Source organism: Melanostigma gelatinosum, assembly GCF_949748355.1.
Source record: "Melanostigma gelatinosum genome assembly, chromosome: 20".
NCBI classification, from domain to species: domain Eukaryota; kingdom Metazoa; phylum Chordata; class Actinopteri; order Perciformes; family Zoarcidae; genus Melanostigma; species Melanostigma gelatinosum.
The window spans coordinates 6,031,790-6,052,669 of record NC_136653.1 but is presented as its reverse complement, the minus strand read 5'-3'; the positions used below and the strand labels follow the sequence as shown (position 1 = coordinate 6,052,669).

The 20,880-nt window shown below is 43.3% G+C and overlaps 1 protein-coding gene across 1 annotated transcript in view; it reads left to right on the top strand.

Annotated features, from left to right (window-relative positions):
• ntng1a (netrin g1a) overlaps positions 1-20,880 on the top strand; it is a gene marked incomplete at both ends in the record, with an annotated part of 84,734 nt that overhangs the window by 50,204 nt on the left and 13,650 nt on the right. Inside the window, one exon of the mRNA XM_079292260.1 lies at positions 6,654-6,830. Within this exon, the coding sequence (XP_079148386.1) occupies positions 6,654-6,830 (177 nt within the window). The remainder of the gene's footprint in view (positions 1-6,653; positions 6,831-20,880) is intronic.

Here is a 20,880-nt window from a genome sequence, read left to right as displayed (position 1 = left end):
CAACAAATCAGTTTCAGTGACATTTGCCTAATTTTCATTCTTCCTACTTTGATTTACAGTCTGTACGACTAGTACATATTACATAAACCCAAACATGCAATATTTTGGTGGGTGTGGTCTTTCTGTTAATTTGGCTGCACAAAAGTTAGGGGCTTAAAAACTGCCACAAGCGTTGCTCAGATGTAAACACACACAAACCAAGTTCTTCTCTTTCTAGATATTCATCTCTGTTGCGCATACGTCTTCAAGCATTTCTTATTAATCACCATGCAGCCTCTCGTTTAATTTACTGGAAGCGTTGCTCCCTCTGGTTTATCATCGGCGCTTGTTTAAAACCCAATGGTGAACACTGTTACCACCCAAGCTACTATAACCCTCGCCCAGGGTTTAAGAGGGGAAAGTGATGCTGAGAGTTAACTTCCCTGCTAGCTGGGAAGCTGCCAACATTTTGTGTAATTACACCTGCTCTTTGGGTCCGACCCTGGTTTCAGATTCTGGCCCCTGGTGGTCGCAGCCATGGGAGATGTCTGCTCCTGACATCGGGATTCTGTAACAAGGAAGAAGGTTGCCAAGGTTTAATGGTCGGTGACATCAGCAAGCAGCAACAAGATAGCAGTAGACAGTTAGAACTAGAGTTGGTAAACTCTAAAACAGAAATGTTTTTGTTATATTTGTTGAAATTCTTATAACATCCCAACCTCAATCAATAAATCAAATGACCGTGATAAACCGTCCAATCATGTGATTCGGTCCAAATGTAATGATTGGATGGGCTACCTGCTTTTCTACCTGAGCGAACTAGCTTGACAACTGTGAGTTTCTTATGTGCATTATAGGTTTGTGTTCATAACGATCATTTTGGGGGAGTGGCTTTGGAGTTAGGTTGTTCGGTTGAATACTTTTAAGATTCTGCTTACTTTTGCTTGTTTCTCAGCATTACCAGCCCTAGTTTGGAGAAGTGTTTTATATTTTATATTTTCCAAAATTCTTAATATTGAGTAATTCAATAGTTCACTGCTCTTTCCTGAGATTGCGTGTCAGTCAGATAGTGCCACCAGTATTGTACTTTTTGTATCTTTGTTTTATCCCCTACAATTTAAAACATAACATGAAACACAACAACTTCAATAAATTGGTGGGTACAAAATGTAAACTTGTTTGTACAAAAATGTTAGATTCATTTGAAAATGTGTGACTGTGGGTGAGGCAAATGTTGCTACATGACACTCGCTCTCCCTTTCTTTCTACACTCTCTCTCTCACACACACAGAGGTCAAATGCAGTCTAACCTCTCGCAGTCTGCGGACTAGCTACCGACCCAAGCGGATCAATGTTGCAGGATCTTTGGGGAGTTACTTCCTTTAAGGGCTCCAGTCAGTTATGTCACTTATGAAATGACAAGATCTCTTAATATCTCTTCTCCACCTGGCCTCGCCTTGAATCTGTATCGCTCCCGGTGATGGAGATCTCTCTCTCTCTCTCTCGTCTGCAGTGCACTTTCTGTCGCCGAGTCCGCAGCCAATAGTCTTTAGCTGAGAGCAGTATCAGTGAGGCCCAGCATGTCGATTCTATTGAACAGGCTTGGCATGTCACAGGTCGTAAAGACCTCCTGATTGACTCCTGCTTGGATAGCATGTCCAACTGCATACATTAGTAATGCTGAGGATTCAATATATGGATGGCCCGGACGGATTGATGCCGGCAGACGGCACATTTACCTCAACGCGGGGAACAGGAGATGTTTACACGTTTACTTTTGCAGGATTATTTTTTTGATTTATCATGAAATAGTTTGAGTAACATATAATTGAAACAAGAACCAACTCATCAGCTCGCCGAAACAATCATTAAAATATTTGAAAGTGCTGCAATTTAACCTTAGTGATCTTTCTTGCTTTTTTTTTTTTTCTGCCATCAGTTCCAGTTGTTACAAGCAGCCTTACCAGACCAAAATGTGAAGGATACAAAGGATTGAGATGTCCCCGTATGATTGCTTAATACTCAAGAGGCTCTGCCTGCCAGCGTTTTCATGGCTTTAAAAGCGTCAACTGTGACTGTGTTCAGACGGACACATTTTACTGTCTCACAATATTCAGTAAATTATACATGTAAATTCTTCAGCAATATCTGTAATCTTATATAAATTGAACTGCATATGTGTTCAGTAAATAAGATGCCTCTTCATGCAGTAGCTCTGTAAATGTTTTTCTCGAACCTTTAAGTGGAAAGAAAACATTGAAGAGAGGACTAATACAGAAATTGTGCTGTGATTTTCTCACAGCCTCCGCTTTTCTCTAACTACCCACTTTCTAGTGAGAGGAGAAGGAGGGCTGGCAAAGAAGGGTATCATTAGGGGGAGTTTGGGGTCTGAGATCCATCCCGGGAGAGCTGGTGCAGATATCGCCCTCCTTCCACTTCCCACAATGCACTGCAGGCCCGGGGAGGGGGAGAGAGGTAGAGGAGGCAATTAGCAGGTAACACGTTAGCAGACAGGCTGATCTGTTTTAAGCCAATACAGACGTCAGCTGCAAGCTCCATGTCAATGGGTAAGCGCTATATCGCTAGAGGAGTGTGTGCGTGCGTGTGTGAGTGGGTGTGTTTTACCCGTCTTGCGGGGACACAAATCTGTGTACACAGTCACATTGTCGGGACTCGCCTTCCACATGGGGACAGTTTGGGGAGATCAGGTGGGGGAAATATATTGTACATTCAATTTCATTTTGTGTATGTCTCACACACACACACACACACACACTCACAAACACACCTCTAGGCCTTTTTAACAGCCACTCCTGTGTTTCTATTTTATTTTCATCATTTTGCCTGTTCTCTGAAACCACCCGCCCTCCACCAGCTTAAAAAAAGTGTTTATGAACAAAGTGTTTGACCCAATTGGCTCGCGTATGAAAACACCTGGGCGTTAGATTGAAATTGAATTGCTTCACTTAGTTAACCCACTTAAGGACCATGTTGGGTTTAGTCTGCTCAATTTGTTGGGATCAGCAGCTTTGTGCGTCGGGGATGTTGTAGGCTTGGATTATGGATAATTACTATCAATTAGTGGCTGATACTCTTGGCTTTGAAGCCGCAGCGAGCGAAATGGAGCAATGCCGGGGAATGAACTCGGCTGAATGGAATCATGTAGAATAGATAATGGCTGGAGTGATTGAGAGGAATTTTTCTCTGAGAAACAGGACATTGTGTCGCTCTGTTTTTGTTGCTGGCCTCATCAGAAGGAAAGGCGCAATCTGCCGTCTGCACCCATGGTGTCAATCAGAATCCCATTACTGCAGAGGTCATAGACACACTGCTCCAGGTAAGCTAAAGTCTCAACGGCCTCGCATTTCCACCAGGATGAAGAACAATAATGCATTTGAGCCCAACAATATCTTCTGTCTCCCACATTTCAAGGAGAACTTTAAACTCTTGTCAGATATGACAATGTTTGCGTCCCCCAGACAAAATGGAATCAAAACTTTTTTTTCTCCTCAAATTATTTTTTTCTTTTGCCAGTCTAGCAATTTGAGCTCATTGCCTCATGGGTAATTTTATGAATACATATCAGGACCTTTAGCTCACAGGCGGTGGCGGGCTTTCTCAATAATGCCTCAAGCAATATCACTTTGAGAGCACCACACAAAAACAAAGATGCCTGAGCTCCATGAATATTTATCAACAGGAGATACTGGAGTTAACAGTGACAGCCTAATAGGTGGATGGAGAAGAGAATGATACAAAGGCTGATCGGAAGTCAGGAGGAGACCACCCACAAAGCTTTCAAAGTGAAGCGGGCCCAACAGGAAATGAAGACACAACACGATGCACAGGGAACCCCGGAGGAAATTTGCTATTAAAATGCTGTTAAATGCACGTTTACTTGGCTCCTGCTCTGAAGCTGTAGTTGCTGGTGCAGCAGTAAGGGAGTGTCCCCCCGGTGTCCACATTCAGCAGCCACTGCTGATTGGCAACAAAACAACACTGGTGGATATGAGACCCTAAGGGCCTCTCTGGCGGTCTCCATCATTATGCCGCCGGCGCTATCATTTCTGGATAGTGATTAAAATGTTGGCGATGTTAAAAGAAGCTGAAGGTTAAACCACAAAGGGCTCCATGTGAAGTCGTTTCTCACCACATCCTCTACCCACTACTCTCTCTCTCTCTCTCTCTCTCTCTCTCTCTCTCTCTCTTTCTCTTACACACACACTCACACACACACACACACAGTAAAAAGGCAGACTTTTTATAGCACAGAAGGAAAGAAAGCTCTTTGAACAGGGACTCCATTCTGATCTTGGCTTGATTTTTAGCCACTAATGGACACAGACTCAACTCCAGACACTTTTTCTCAATCAATTCCACGACAGTACGTCTCAGTGTCGACTATTACTGTGAAAGCTGCTGAAGATGTAGTCCTGTGTACAAGAGGATGTCACAGTGGAGCTCCTCAAAGTGGATTCCTTGAGAGACTCCAATGAAAACGAGTTTCCGCTCTTATTTCTTTGAAAATATTACCATATACTCGTGCCTGTATGTTGTCATTTTTGTTTGTGATGTTTTTTTCGTCCCTGTTTGTACTCAAAATTGTGTATTTAAAAGAACTTTAACCTGCTGCCCATCTTGACCAGGACTTCCTGGCAGAAGACATATTGTATCTCAAAGGGACTTTCTGGTTAAATAAAGGTTTGAAAAGAATATTTGAAATACAAAGGGCTGTTTGTTAGGCAGAAACACGACAGTAGTGAGTGTGAGCCGTATTACTGTTCACTGTAGAACAGTAGCTGTAGCTACAGCCTGGAAATGACATGAGCAGCATGAGATATGAAGTGCTGATTAAAAATGTATCTGGCAGGATGAAATAGCAGGTGTAGCCTAGTTACTTTTGCATACCTTATGTTTCATATGCTACTTCCTCCATATACGGCATGCCCCAAATCAGAGCAAATGTGCTGATTAGCATGAAAAAAATGCGATATTCCAAAAAGCACACAAAGTGCACTCATGATCATAGTGATTTTAAAGAGCGGTGTCTCTTTTACATTTCGTCAACCTGGAGCAGGATCTAAAACGCAACCAGGTGTCAGTCTCTACACAACAATGACCTTAAAATCAGTGTACTAATATCATTTTACTGGAATGGTATGACAAAGATCTACCATATTTATTCCTGTTAAATTCCAGCAACCATAGCTGCCAGTTTTTTTTACCATAAAAACATGTTTTTTTATTTGGTCTGCCTCTCAGCATTTTATCTTAAAATAAACAAAGCTACTGCTTGTGAGTTGCAGCAAGTGTTGGCATTGGCACTGTATCGTCACTCATGGTGCGCTTTGGGTTATCTTTGAGAATCAAGCATCTTTGTCTTGATGTTTTGGGAGCGCACCGGAACACATTTCAGCGTTAGATGTCAAGCAGTCAGAGAGTCCAGTCAGGTTCTTGTCTCAACTCTCTAGTAGCAGGACAGCAGCACGATCACAGAGTAGGACAACACCTGAACATCTCGACATTTAGATCTTTTTTTCGAGAAAAAGGAACGTTTAATCGTTCATGTACTGGTAATTATTATTCTATTGACTAACATCTTGAAATGCATTCTGACAAAACTTCATCACAATGTTATTTTACAGAACAAATGTACTTATTTTAACCAATACCACTACTTTTTCCTAATTCTAACCACGCAGTTTATTAGTTTAAGTTAATTTTGAAAAGAGACAGTTTGCATGTAACACACACAAACTGACGTTAGAGGAGCACCTAGAGCGTCATAGTTTGAGCCATAGGGCTGCTGACCAGGTGTCGGTATTTGATGAGTTGGTACTGAGAATGTGTTGATTGCGATGTTATACAAAAAGAGGTCTTACAATTCTCCATATCCCTCTGAGTACTTTATGCTGCGTGAGGATCATAAATTAATTGAACAGATAGATATCCCCTCGACGCACATCTAGCCACAGCAGAAAATGAATTTGCTGAGTTTCTTGTTAAATGAAGGTTCTGGTGAGCAGGATGTGAGGGAGGATTTAGTGCACCTTAAGGGAGTCCCTCTTTCCAGACTGAAAGTATGCTCCTGAGATCTCATCTCATATTAATTTGTCACAGCGAATGGAGCCGTGCTGTTGCTCCATTGCTCCCTCTGGCTAACTCTGAGCTATTCCATCGCCTCGCAGGGCTAAAAGCCTGAGCGCCTTCCTTCTCCCAGCGCTTGTTCCACAATTTAACTTGGCTTGTTTTCCTCAGCCTCCCCCTCGCACCTCTTTGTCCCTCTCTCCCTCCTGATCTTCCCCCGCCCATCGACTGCGACCTTACTGCAATTATGCATCCTCCAGTGGGACAATTAAAACTGAACTACCTTCCCGAGTGGGGGGCGGGGGGGGAAAGACAAGGGAGGAAATAATGATGCCAGATTTGTTCGTGCAACCGCCTGCCTCCCTTGAACCAGCTCCTCTTGAAGTTGAAGAAGCAACTGTTTCAGCCGCTCTGACTGTGTTCCAATGCCACCGCTAGTCAAGGACACGCTGCCCTTCAGCCGCGTTGTCCAACTAAATAATTCAATCAGAGCCAGAAAATTCACTCATCTTGACGCGGTTGTCCTCTTTCAACACCCCCATCCCGCTCCCCTTCCCCCCCCAACCACCCTTCTCCCTCTTTGACAGGTGCAAGTGCAACCTTCACGCCAACAGCTGTGTATATGACAAAGAGAAGTTGAGCTGCGAGTGTGAACACAACTCCACTGGGCCTGACTGTGGCCGCTGTAAGAAGAGTTACCAGGGCCGAGCGTGGAGTGCTGGCTCCTACCTGCCCATTCCCAAGGGCACAGCTAATATCTGTGAGTACACACACACACACACACACACACACAAACTCACCAAACAAGCTGAGTAATTAAAAGGACGGGTCAGCAGGTGTTAGTATAGCTCTTACAAGGGCAAACCTTTGGAGATCAAAACAGCAAAGGTGAAGTGATAATAGTTAAAAACCCAATTACCAGCATCCTGTGTGTCACATATGCGAGTTCTTGCGACCACCACGTTAACAGTGAGATGTTGAGTTGTGAGCTTCCAAAGCAATGTGAAGCAATTAACAATGTTTTAATGAGAAGCAAAGCCAGTGGGGAGACTTTATCAAGTCCTGTGAAACAAATGTGTCCATCCTGTGCACGCAGTGTTCTTCTCTGTTCTGTAGTCCTATGTTGTGATTATAGCCTTGTAAAACGGGGGTGTTTTGACATGCAAATCCTCTCAATAGTAGCTAGAATTCAATTTGCAAAATTGTGTCAAATAATGCTGAATATGGGCAACCTGCATTAGCAAAGAGAGCAGAGTCAGCGCATCATACTATAAGTCGCTGAGAGTGAAAGCGCACACTTACAACAACAGCACAGATGCTAAATATATCAAAACTACACTCTGAATTGCAGTGTCTAAAACTAGTGCTAATACAAGAGAACGCCCTGCCCCATATTAGCAACTAAATATGCACAAAAACTGCAAATGTATTCTGCATTTTGCATTTTGCAGTGTGCTGTAGGTGCAGTGGGTTTATTGCAGCTGTGAGACACTGAGTACTCCTACCTGACCTGCACATCAATACAAGTGTAAGAAAAGGCAGCAGCAGCAGATAACCTGTGTCTGACTTCACTCATCGTTACCGTCTTCCTATCCTTTACAAAACACCCACGACATCAAGACAGTGCTTTGACTGAAAGGACCATGCACTCTCTCTCCTCTGTATGTACAAACTGGGTGTGCGGGGTCATGGTTCAGCTCAGTGCAGTTCACTCTAACTTTCAATTACAAGTTTGATTCATCTGTATTTAAGGGAAAGTGAACCGCAGACACAAAGACATAAGCATTGCGTTGATGAGTAGGAGGTATTATGATATTATGACAAACAAAGCAATGATTATGTGATTATATATAATTTGTAGTGTTAGTGGTTTCCTTCTATTCTCCTGACTCAATCTGTACTGCTATCCTGAAGGTTTGTGGTTGGAGAAACTGTGATATTACAGACATGCCGCAGCATGTAAACTGTGAGGGACATGGCGGTGCAAATATGTTACACTTTTTCCTTTTTCTTATTCTCCTGCCTTTTAATGCCTCCGCAACGGAGAGAGCCGTGACCGGAGGCATTATGTTTTTGGGTTGTCCGTCCGTACGTCTGCAAGAACCACTCGTGTGAATTGTTCTTCAGTGGTACATGCAATTGATAAACCTGTATTAGTATTTCTTTTGGGTCCACAGAATATGTTCCATTTTTGTGTGCTGATGTCTGGCAGCGTGGAACCCTTATGTGGCAATAGAGGAGCGTTCATGCTGTGTGTTTACACTCACTCATGAACATTTGGCTTTCATCAAGTTCAAACGAGCAATTTATGACAACTGTGCGCAGTTAAGATAGGGTGCTGAATTTGACTCGTAGAAATCCGGAGTATGAGCAAACTTCATGGAAAGAAGTTAGATTTAACAAAATTAGACTTGCATGAGGCCCTTCCTTCTTAATTTCGGGCTTTACAGGTAAACTTGCTTTGACTAGAGGAAGGAATGAAACGCTTTTGACAAGCCATGCAACATTTGGCATCTGTTATATTCTCCATTTCCTCTTTTTTTTGTCTCAAGGTTCTCTCTCTCTCCAACACACACCCAACGTCTTGCTATTCATTATGTATTTGGATCCCGAGTAGAAAAAAGCAACAGCTGCTCCTCCTGGGGTATGAACAAAACGAGGACACCGTGTCACACAGGGCTCCCTACATACGGTAGTTTAGTGGCACTGAAGTGAGCCGAGAATGATGTGGCTCTCCTTCTGTTTGTGTTATAATCTGAGCTTCTCCCTGCTTTGTTGACATTGCCGGGCCTCTCAATGTAGTGCATGTTAGTGCATGTGAGCGTGCTCCACATGCTAGCTCACGGCCGCCGCCCTGCACTGATCTCATACGCCGGTTACAGCAGATAACGCCGTCCCGACTGACGGCCTCGTCGTAGCACCCAACTTTCATTTACCCCTCAGCTAAACACTGTTACTGTTAGCGCTGTTAGCACCGTTAGCTGCAAGCCGCCAGCTCAGCCCTTGCTCTCATGTGGAGAAAATAGATTAGCTCTTAATTTCAAATTCATCAGGCTTTAAATTACGTAACAAACACCTATTTCAACCGGAGCCGATGCCTGACAAGTAGTTTTGTTACCTAAACCTTTGCGATGCCAAGGTGTACCCAGTGACACCGAGGGGTCGTGAGTCCTGGGTATGAGCAGCAGCAGTGGGGAGAAGAGTAGCAGTGCTATAAGTTCAAGTGTGCTGGCATTCGTTCGAAAGCCCAAGTTTTATCCTGCCCAGTCCCTTTATTGCATCCGCTGTGATGTCTGCCTTTCTCTGCGGTGCTCGAGGACTCTTGGCCTTGACTTATTCTCCCTCCCAGAGGATCCGCGTTTATGAGACTTAGGAAGGGTTAGTGAAATGGCCATTCCCACAGCCCAGATTGACAGCACATTATTAAAAAAGGGGACACACACACACACACAGGTGCTCATCCAGACCTCCACTCCTCAAAGCCTTCACACACACATTCCAAACTACTGCACAGGGACACACACACATACTCCCTTTGCCCTGCGAGTGATGAAAAACAGTCTTAGTATAAAGTGCATTATTATACTTTGTCTTGGAGGGGAACAAATCCATAATGTAATAACGCTGTGAAAAATCTATAAGAATGCAATGCGATCCCCCCTGAATAGAAAAGAATGCACAAGGCTGACAGAAAAATGCACCTTGTGCTGTTTTGTAATTTTCAAGTCCATTCAACTCAAATTCTGAAAGTGTCCTTCCCCCTCAATGTTTTCCCCCAAACCCAGTGAGCATATGGCAGCTCTTCTGAGAAACATTTGTCAAAGATGAACGTTTAATTCAGATTTAATTAATTTTTACGATGCCCATCAAGACGTCTGATGCGATAAGGAGATCGATGAATCATCATCCAGAGGGGGTGTGGAGTTAGGGAGAGTTGGGGGGGGTGGGGGGGGGGGGGGGTATTTGGTCTGACAATGGCACGAGGAAGAAGAAGAACAGGGTTTAAAAAGTGATGAAGAGAGAAAAGGATGGCGGAGATAGAAGGAGGGGAGGTGGGCATCACTCTCTGTCACAGCTCACTCAGCCTTCTGGGGTGGCTCTGTGTCTCTCGCTTTCCCTCTCTCCATCTATGTCTCTCGCCCCCCACCCGTCTCTCAGTCCTCGTTTTCCCCCTCTGTGGAGACAGAAGGAGAGGGATCAGTTTGAGAATTAACCATGACAGTTCATTTCACTGTAGGGCTGAGGACACGAGGAAGATAGAAGCCGGCGGTAGGGAGGGGGCAGGAATGGGTGGCCTTTGAAAAGTTGATTTCAAATAGTAAAAATGTATCCTGAATGTCATATTGAAGGGAAAAATCTTAATCTGGATTTTGAATTGTTCTTGTTTGCAACCTGTATGTGTGTAGTATGTTGAAAGAAGAGATTAGCTTAGTTTAAGTGCAGAATGTCCATAAGATCAGCAGCAAGTCTAATTTAAATGAAGGTGTCAAGTAGCTTCAACTCCAACAAGTGCATACACACACACACACACACACACACACACACACACAAACACAGACTCCCATACAGAACGTGTGCACTAATGGCCACTGAACAGAACAGATACTGGAAAGCAATGACAGTGCATGCATGTTCCTAGACTGCAACTTACTCTCTCCCCCCAGGATTACATGAGATATGAGGCAGAGAGGGTCGGTTGAGGTTAGGCATTGACCTCGAGTAGTTAGAGTCACGACACCTCAGCAAGCATCGACGCCTGGCCAATCCTGTCGCTTGAATGCGATGCAGGGGCGGGCCTTGCCAAGGAAAAGCATTTGGATTCATAATAACGCATACTGTGGTGATGGTTGGGCTGTAAGAGCAGGTAGCATCAACACTGAAGCAGGCTCAGCAGCAGCAGCATTGACAAGACAGAGGGAGAGATGGGAGCTTTTGCGGCTTAGATAGACCGCCAAAGTGGGAGGGTGTTGGTATATGCTATGAGGCTTGTCAGGTAGCATTTTTGTAGCAGTGCAGCTTGAGTTGACTGCTTGACCTACCTTGCATTGCTCCATTAAGAAAAGGTCACATGTTGGTTCTAACCACTAAAATACCCAATCAGTTCTTCTTCAGCTCACAGTTACTCACAATACTAATTGTATTGAAATATCTCATGTAGTTATTAGATATCCTGCAAATGAACAAACACATGGGACTTGAAAGAGAGGTCCTTGGAGGTAATAAAGCAGAAGACTGCAATGCTGCGTTTAGAATACGTATAAAATATAAAAGAGCACCTTTATGTTCTCTTGCCTACAGCATTAACATGGCACCACCATACTGTGCTAAATCTGTCTAAAGCTCACAAATGTACACGTCATTTCTTGCCTGTGTTATAAGGACAAGTTGTGTTATCTAAAGGAAGATGACCAAGAGTCTTGTCTTTACTAAGGTTATCAGGCTTACCAGACAAGCAAGTCACTGCTTCAGTCTCTAGGCTAAACTAAGACAATTGTCTCCTGGCTGTTATATTTAATGTTATACTTAATATTTAGCTTGCTCACACAAGAACGCTATCAAACCGACAAAACGAATAAATGTATTTTCCAAACTGCGAACAAATTCCTTCAAAGGAAAAGAGTTTGGTCGCATCTGAAATCATCAGCAGGCTAATCCAGAAACAGGGGGCTCCATAATTCAAAACTGCTCGAGCAGTTTTACGTGACTTGCTGATTTTTTATGAGAACTTTAATTTGCAGAATACACAGAAAAGTATACATTATTCATCGAAAATGTTCAAATCCCTCTACAGATTACCAATTTAATAATTCATCCAATTGAAGTTGCATTCTGACCTCAACTAGGGAATGTTTTTTATTCATTTGCAATTGAAAAAGAATTGGCACCAGTGAAAGACAAGCAGGGATTATGAGGAAGGACAGAGGGAAGCTGTTGAAGGTTGTGACTCATCTGCACATTGTGACATAAGCGGTTATATATAAGTTATATAAGAGGGCGACCTTGCTGCATGGTGATCGCCTGGTAAATGTTCACGAGTAGACTTGGATGATGGCTGAAATAAGTCAACAATACCAAAAGATCCCACCAAACACCTGCAGTCATCTCCTTTTTCTAATGTTTTTCTGTGCCAGTATTTAGACACTTGAAATGGTAATTTAATCAAACATGTGATTTTGTTTGAAATCACATAGTCTTGAAAAAGAAGCTGTATTTATGTATATATTTGTTTATTTTGCAAATAAGTGTATTCCGTAAAATGTAAATCAAAAATGAATTATTTCAGAAAGCTTTTCATGTGTTCCGTCTGCAGCTTGATAAAATGAGTAGATTTCCTTGTCAGGACAGGATTAGGAGACACTTTGTTCAGGTTTAGCTGAAGCCAGCCTCGCCGTTTACGGATCTCCTTTGATCAAAGCAGTCAAAGGCTGCACATGCAGTGGATTTCACTGGAATGATTCATTCCCTGCCTGAGAGAGAAGATCCACATTGGCCCGCCACCGTCTGACTGGAAAACCCGCAGTTCTTACTCACGGATGAAAATTAAAAGAATCCGCGTCACATCTGGAGAACACAGTCACAAAATAACAGCAAAATATTATTTAAAATGACATTTCTGCCGTTGTTCTCTAATTAGTATTAATTTCAGAGCTACCAGATGCTAAAGACTTATTATTAATCCTCTGGTCCAACTGGAAGGTGCTGATCATGGAAATGTGACACTCACACTCATTTGCGCAGACATATCGAAACAAGTGAGGGCTTAACTCTCGTGCATAGGAAGTAGGTTTCTATACACAGTTCAATGACAAGACCAAATCCCACAGGAACTGATGATGCCAGTGTAGAATAAATCTCATTGTTTAGTGAGTGAAGACAAACAAGCGTTACTGTATATGGGTCTCTGAGATGTGATGTTTGACTTGAAATTGTGTGGGCTGCACAAGCACAGCAAACTGCCTTCAAAAATGAGTTGTTAATATATTCACGATAGCTATTAAAATGGTTCAATGAGCCCTGGGTAGCACATTCCTAACGAATGCACACATGTAATCACATTACCTATTTACCAATACATGTATTCCATTTACAATCTTAACAAAATGTTTGACGTCTTTCTTTTACCTTACCATTGCTTGATAAAAGAAGGCGTTATTTAAAATGTGATATGATTTTCGTGTTGTTGCTCCTAATTCTAAATGCAGGGAGCCTTGTGAGACAGCTTGCTCTGTGTAAGTAGTTTTCTTCTCATCAGGCTCACAGCTCGACTGTGTATTCATTTAGTGCCATGTGTTTATGCATCTATGCACATAAACACATTTGCTGCACGCACATAGCTTTACTTCCATCTTGTCCCTCTTTCGCACACACCCACTCATTTATGCTTTTATTCCTTTCTCCAAAGCTATTTCAAATTCCATTTTACCCACTTTTTTCCTGTTTTTTCCCTCCTTTTGCAGCCCCTCATTCGTTTGCTCGTTCTGCCCTTCTTCCCCAAAACCTTGTTCTTCTTCTTCTTCTTTTACTTCCTCTTCTCCTGCCTCCGCCTGTTCCTGCTCCATCTCTTGGTTTTGTTTCATGCTGGCGTTTTCTCTCTCTCTCTCCCCCACAACACCCTCAACCACCCCAGAGACCGAGCTTGTTTACTCTGTCTTTTCCACATCTCGGCTCTGTGCAGCTGTGACGGTAATCTTTCTTTCAAATATTTGTTTCTCCCATCTCCAGATTTTTCTTTTTTCTTCTTCCCCCATAGCTACCACCACCGACGTACATCTCATTCCTTCCTTTAAATCTTAAACTGTTCTTCTTCCAACTTGGCTCCTGGGCACTTTAAGACTTGCCACCTTCAATTCAGATCTACACATTGAGAGGGAGCGAGCGAGCCGGGCACTCCGGCGAGGCATGCCGTAATTTTGCTCCTGAGGAATTCAATCAAGTTGCATGCCGGGTGCTTGTGTTTTGGCAGCCTTTCTGCTGCTAACCAGTTAGCAATGCCTGCCACCATCACTGGGCTCTATATAGCCAAAGAGCTCCAGATGATGATGGATTGCTTTAAAATGACGGCAGCCAAGGAAAGTAATTACCAACTTTGCCTGCGGTGGAAATTCAGCAGATAAGCCGAGTAGACCAGGTAGCGCCCAGGCAAACAGGTGAGACACATTGGAGGTCAAAGCAGAATTGATACTGACAGAAACAATGTAATGCTGTCCACACACACACGCACACACACACACACACACGCATGTGCTCTTGACAGTAGAATGAAATGACAGATAAGCTTGCTCAGTGAGGAAATAGGATGTATGCCAAAGATTTAAGGCTCATAGACCCACGGGAGAACATTTAATCATTGGTTTGTGATAATCCATTTGCAAGGTTACAGTGATTGTCTTGGATGGATGACAACATAACTGGAGCTGAACCAGTGAGGGATGAACATCAAGCACTGGGACTTGTAACCACACAGCTCTGTGATGTGAGACCTATTGTAAATCAGTTGATGCCCCACATGACTCAGGCTCTCGACTGTACTTTAATGCCCATATTTGTGTGTGTGTTATGTTGCATGTGCTGAACCCAATCACGGATCATGTTCAGTGAATCGCACACCCCTAAGAGATCATGTTCACCGCCCAGTGGCTCGCAACCATGATTCCTGCACAACTCATAAAAATCAATGGCGCACACTGTCAACATAAGCAGCTCCTAATGCTCTTCCTGTGCGATAAGACAAAATTAGATTCCAGCCATGCCCCATAATGGCGGGGCCAGGCAGGTGAAGGGGATTGGAAATGACTGTGATTGAAAATTAATCGAATGACCCGACATGGGATCCTGGACATCTGCTCGATCCCCACAGGTTGTTCATAAAGCGGCGAATAATTGCACTGACAGGGTACTGGTGTTCCAACTCATGACCTAGAAGAAAAGGTTGTTTGGCCTGAACTAGACCAATTGACAAAGGGTCATTTGTCAAATGAGAAGTCATTTTGACTTCAGAGCATCACTTTTTCTGACATTGGTGTGGTGTGATGTGTTCAAAACTTCCAATGTCTGACATGCTGCTGTATTACAGTTGGTTCTATGCACCACAGTGTATTCTCTCTGTCTGAACGCTGTTATGAGGTATTTTCTCTGCTCAAACGGTAAACTACTGTTTGGTGATGCACTCTAATAGAAGTCACATCTCTCTCTCTCTCGCTCTCTCTCTCTGGTGTTATATCTGGTCCCCTGCTAATCTGCCAGACTAGATGTAGATAGCACCTGTGTATTATTGCACCATCAGCTACTTAACTAGGGCCTTTTGAGCACTGCGTTACTGTTCCCCCCCCCCCCCTCCTTTTTTACAGTTCATTTAAACAGCTCAAACACTTGCATTCTTACACTTTTGACTTCGTGAGAAACTGGAGGCACCTTGTATTAATGCATGTGTGGCTCAGCAGCATGCATACATAGAGTTTGCAGTAGCCTACATTGGTTGCATATTTTACCGTTAAAATAACATATAAAATACTGTATATACATTTACATAATCCATGCTCCTCTGAGTTACCTCTCAAGCTTTCCGTTTGTGCACAGCACATTGCGGCTCCGAATAATAACGGGCAGATTAACTACTCGCCCCTTATTTTGGCAACAATGACGACCCTGTGAAAGGGATGTTAAATATGAACCTGATGGCAATAAAATACACAACGTTCTAAAACAGGTTAGAACTAAATGTACCGTAAAAGAAAGAGACAATCTTTTCTGTAAAGTGTACACTCAAGAGTATGTCTCCTACTAGCCCCATGCATACTGCTTTGAGAAACTAATGGTTGCTATTTAGCAAACAGTCTCTGACATAACATATTACATAGACACACATTTCATTGAAGAATGTATGAGGCACATTATCTAAATCAAACTGTACTTTGTGGGTAAGGTGATTGTGATTCTTATTGTCCTTGCCCTTGTCCCCATCTGCTGGTTAGCATCTGCCCACCCCCTTGAGGCTTGACATCAATTACGCTTCTCCTCCATATGTCCGCATAGCACTTCACAGCTCTCAGACAGGTCACAGGTTTGGCTCCTGAATACAGCTTGCAGGCAGAGAGCAGAGGAAGAGTGATTGAATGGCAGGAATCTGATCAAAGTCCATGTACACAAACACACACTCAGGAAATGTTCATGTTTCCCCTCAGTACTTGGAGATATTTCGTGATGGCTCTATCAGATGAAAGGCCCCACCAAACATCCTGCACAGATTCCTCCTCTGCCCGAGTTGTGGTAGTAAGCAGCTGACGGGAGAAACGGGAGCAGGAGAGGAAGAAAGTGCCCCTTTTCATTTAATTTCTTCCTCTCTAGTTTACGTGGGCGCATTTCTCTTATTGCCCAGCATGCTTCCCCTTCCCATGGCGAGGAGGTTGTTTGTTTTTGTGGGCAGGCTGCCTTATTGAGGGCAGGGGGTAGAGCGAACGGGAGGGAGGGCCTCCGTTCAAACAGATGATTAGAAATAGTGGAGCTGGCCTCGATGTCCTGAAAGCAAATTCCTCTGAAAATGAATTCCGACCAAAAACACGCTGCCAGTGTGTCCACGTTCCCTTTGAAGCACACAGATGCAAACAGTGAAAAATGGCAAAGAGCTTTCTAAAGCCACCTGCGCTTCGTGGTGTCGGAAGCCTCCACAGTCCTAATTAATTCCCAAACCAAGTCGTCAGTGGTTAGATCAGATGGTCGACGCAAGAGGCCAATGAACGTTTCAATCTCCTTTAGATCTACAGCCAGCCAACGTCCTGGTGTGGGAAAGATCTGGTCACCATGGGGATGAGACAGACTGTATTATCTGCTCAGTGGCTGTCTGGCAGAAGGGATTGCTTGACGGAGAGATGGACAGGCAGGCAGCAGGATAAGACATGTCATGGCATTAGTTTGCCATCTATGATGTCATTTGATGTTATAATGGTGTGTGTGTAATTGTGTGTCTGTGTGCATGCGAATTCTGTCGTGTGTCGTTGGCAACACATATTTTATTAAAGACTTATGTGCTGAGAAGTGTCTTCAAGAAGTATGCAACTTTGTAAAGGTGCTATAAGTTTGGGAACATCATGATTGTCTCTCAAGGCTCTGAACATTAGAAAGGCTGAGCCCGCAGCTCGCAGCTAACAGTGCTTACTGTGCAAACAACAGAACTAACAGTGAAGCATAGGGTGCACGCAGTCAGGACGCCGTTATCGGCTGTAACCGCCGTATGAGAGCAGCGCAGAGCGGCGGCCGTGAGATAGCATGTGGAGAACACTCAAAATCACAAACAAGCAAGAAAGAACATAGAAGCTTGGATAGCAACACACACAGAGGGAGGGCAACTTCAACCTCTGCTCGGGTAGTCGTTACTCCACTATATAGTTACACAGCAAATAGTTTGCTGCTATATTAACGCTCGGAATATGAAATTAAGCACCTCTTCAGAATACCTGAAATATTACTCTGTGAGCCCGTAGTGGTTGCTAAAATTGGATTAGGTGTGCACCTCTGTGCTGTGGGAGAGGGCAGCAATGACCTTTTCTGGCAACATCAGGGACATCAAAGCAGAAATAATGGAGCAAACCAAAGAACCGTGAAGCTAACCGTACAGCAGACAACACTTTCAAATCATGGGGAAGACTAGCATTGTTTCAGATGCCACTGTCTCACACTATGTGTCATTTCAAGTGTGTTCAGCTCATCAAGATGTATCACGAGCATCGGGATGGGAAACCAATCTACTGTGAGGGAGGATAGCAGGACTAACAATACACTGCTAGTCTCAAGGAGAAATGTTGCAGTTGTTGCCTTAAAGCCAATGTTATGCCTTCATTTAAGGTTTGTTTTTTTCTCTTTCTCTCTTGCAGGTATTGCTAACAACATTGGTCCAGTTAGTAAGTACAAAATACAAAGGAACTACATGGATGCTTGATGCTTTGCTTTGCCTAATGTGCCACCCTTCACCATACATCCCTGAACTTGGTGCCAAGTGTTCATTTCTGATTCCAATCTTCCCACAAAAGGATCACACAACTGTCAACTCTTTTTTGGGGCGACAGAGAAGCAATAGCTGGGGGCTATATTGCCATGATATGGGCATATTAATTTACTTTTTCCAGACTCAACTCAACCAGATAACACTTGCCTGGATCTGCATGCAGAATGTCATTTGTTTTTTTTTAACCTTCTCTCCCATGCATTATAAATAAATGGCATCTAGACTTTATTAAAGTGCCAAGACCTCTCTGGCAGTATAATGTCACAGGAGGTCATTTTAATATGAGCCGCAAGCGCCTCGGCTGGTATTATCTTCGTCAACCAGTAGCCCCTTAGGAGGGGGAGGAAGAAGAGAGGTGCCATGTCTCAAGTTACCGCTGCCTGGAAGGCTGTGTGATGCAGGAACCATGGGATTGTATTGAACAAGTCAAAGTGCATTCAAAGCCCGGCTCAATTCTCTCTATCTTTTTACTCATTGCCCTGTTCGTAGCGGGGATCCTCTGTTCCCGTGGTAACAGATTGATTAGCAAATGGCACCCTCCCTGTCTGATCCCAGAGCCACATAGACTGGCCGAGGGTTAAAGAGACATGCGCCTTTCTGATACATTAACCCCAATGATCAAACTAACTGTTAAATGATGATAAAGACAGCACAATGAAAATAGCGTTGGCTCTGGTGCTCCATGCTAACACTTTAGCATACACTGGAATGAGATATGAAGTCTATTATCTTCATCCAAAGTTAGACAGTTGACATTTGTAGTAAGATGTTCATACTGGCTTTCATGAAATTGTCAGTAGATTTATCCAAAAATAAATATGTATATATATATATATAAATATAGACAATTGAATGGTCAATTCAACATCCTCAAAATGTTGAACACGTTTTTAAAGCTTTGTTATGAGTGCTTGTTTTCAGATTCTTAATATTAAATTGAGTCGCTTACTTGCACTCGATATCTAGTTCATGCTTACGTTGCTCAAGTGTTACACACCAAGGGACACTTGGACGACACATGACACACTTGTTTTCATCATTTAATGGCTAAGATGATAGCTGGGCAAGTTTCCCAAAACGTGCTGTGTGAAACGCAGGGTGAAAGCAGATTATTCCCAGGTGGTTTTTAATCAGGCTTTAGAGGGGAAGTGAACACTGCTTGTAGAGTCTGATGCTATGACATGAGTCAGAAATGGACATGTGGCCAAGAAGACCAGCCCCCTCCCTTCTCCCAATCTCCCCACTGCTTACCTCCCTCACCACCTCCTCTCACTTTTACAAACCGTGCTCCACTCCATGCATGACCTGACGAGAGCTCAGTGTGCATGTGCATGTGCATGCTCCGCATACCGGTACTTGCCGTGTACACATGCATACATATTCACATCAGTCCTCTCCGTCCCATCCAAATGCCAGGCCAGACCATGTCCAAGGGCTGTCCTCAAATCCTTCACGGGGAGAAAGTCTGCCTGCTGATAAGTGTTTGGTTGAGTGTGTGAGCGTGTGTTTGAGGAGGAGGAGGGGGGGGGGGGGGGGGGGGGCAGACACTGACAAAACAAAGTCTTCTCTTCCTATCCAGATTGGCCCACAGGGATTTAGAGTTCTTCTCACGAATGGCTGGCTTGTCACAGCAGCCTCACAAAGAACCAGCATGACACAAAAAACAACTGAAGAGGAGGCTGTTTTCAATGCAAACACAAACCAATCGTCGGCCTTTCTTATAAATAAAGTCATAATAGAGTGGGAAAAGGTTAGGGGGTCCTTGAGGTTGTTAAATGGACTAGAAGCTAAGCTGTTGTGGACAAAGAAAGAAAGAGCAGCACTTTTCATCTTGTTGTTTGAAGGTAATTGAATTCCTTATTGACTTTTCTCAATTCTATTTCAAGTTGATTAAGCCGGGCAGAATTGCCTAATGCGGACCATTAAAGTGAAATTAATATTTTAAAAAACAATTCTGGCAACGCAAGATTGCATTTCATTATGGGTATGGCATTGATTAAAACCCGTCACCACTCATTTAGCTCGCCTTACCTAAATATTCTCTCTAACAAAATAATTAATGGCACCCAGATGTGTGTTACATCCAACACAGAATCATTTCAAATGAACCGACTTTACCAATTAGACGTTATAGATCGGGACAGTGCGGTGTGCTCATGTGTGTTTTCTGAGATTATGCATATTTGTCTTTTTGTCATAGACTTATTGCTCATGTCCTCGCAAGTCAGTTTTGTTTTCAAGCAAACAGCTTCACCGCTAAAAACGTAACGGAGGATTTCAATTCAGATAAAAACAACAAGGGTCAATCTGAATTTGAATTTTGACCATTTACAAGATGTAAGACCTGAGTTTGAGTGGCGATGTGGCGTGCCCTTCTCATTTTTATAGAGCCTCTCATCGAGTGTCTCAAGTAACTTTAACCCGGTAATCCATTTTGAAATATTTTGTAGGGAAATAAGGAAATGAAAGAAAACGATGAGACCAGGCAAACTCCATGGTCGTCTATTGTTCATGCACTTTTAAAATCAATGACTGGTAACGTAAGGGGGGCTTAAGAGTGATAGTCACAGTGTGTGGACATGCCAAGCTCAAAGCTAATGTATTATTTAATTAGATGTGAAAAAGGTATTTCTAACATGATTTGGCCTGGATAGGAGTCTTGTATTGGATTTACAAAGTTAGGTTAATTGGATTCTTGCCAAGACACCGCTGGTTGTTCATTACCCGAGAATGCATGATTCATGGAGTCAATAGCAAAAGGACAGAAAGATCAAATTAGGAGATGAAGGGGCACGAAGAGGAAACTTATCCGTATT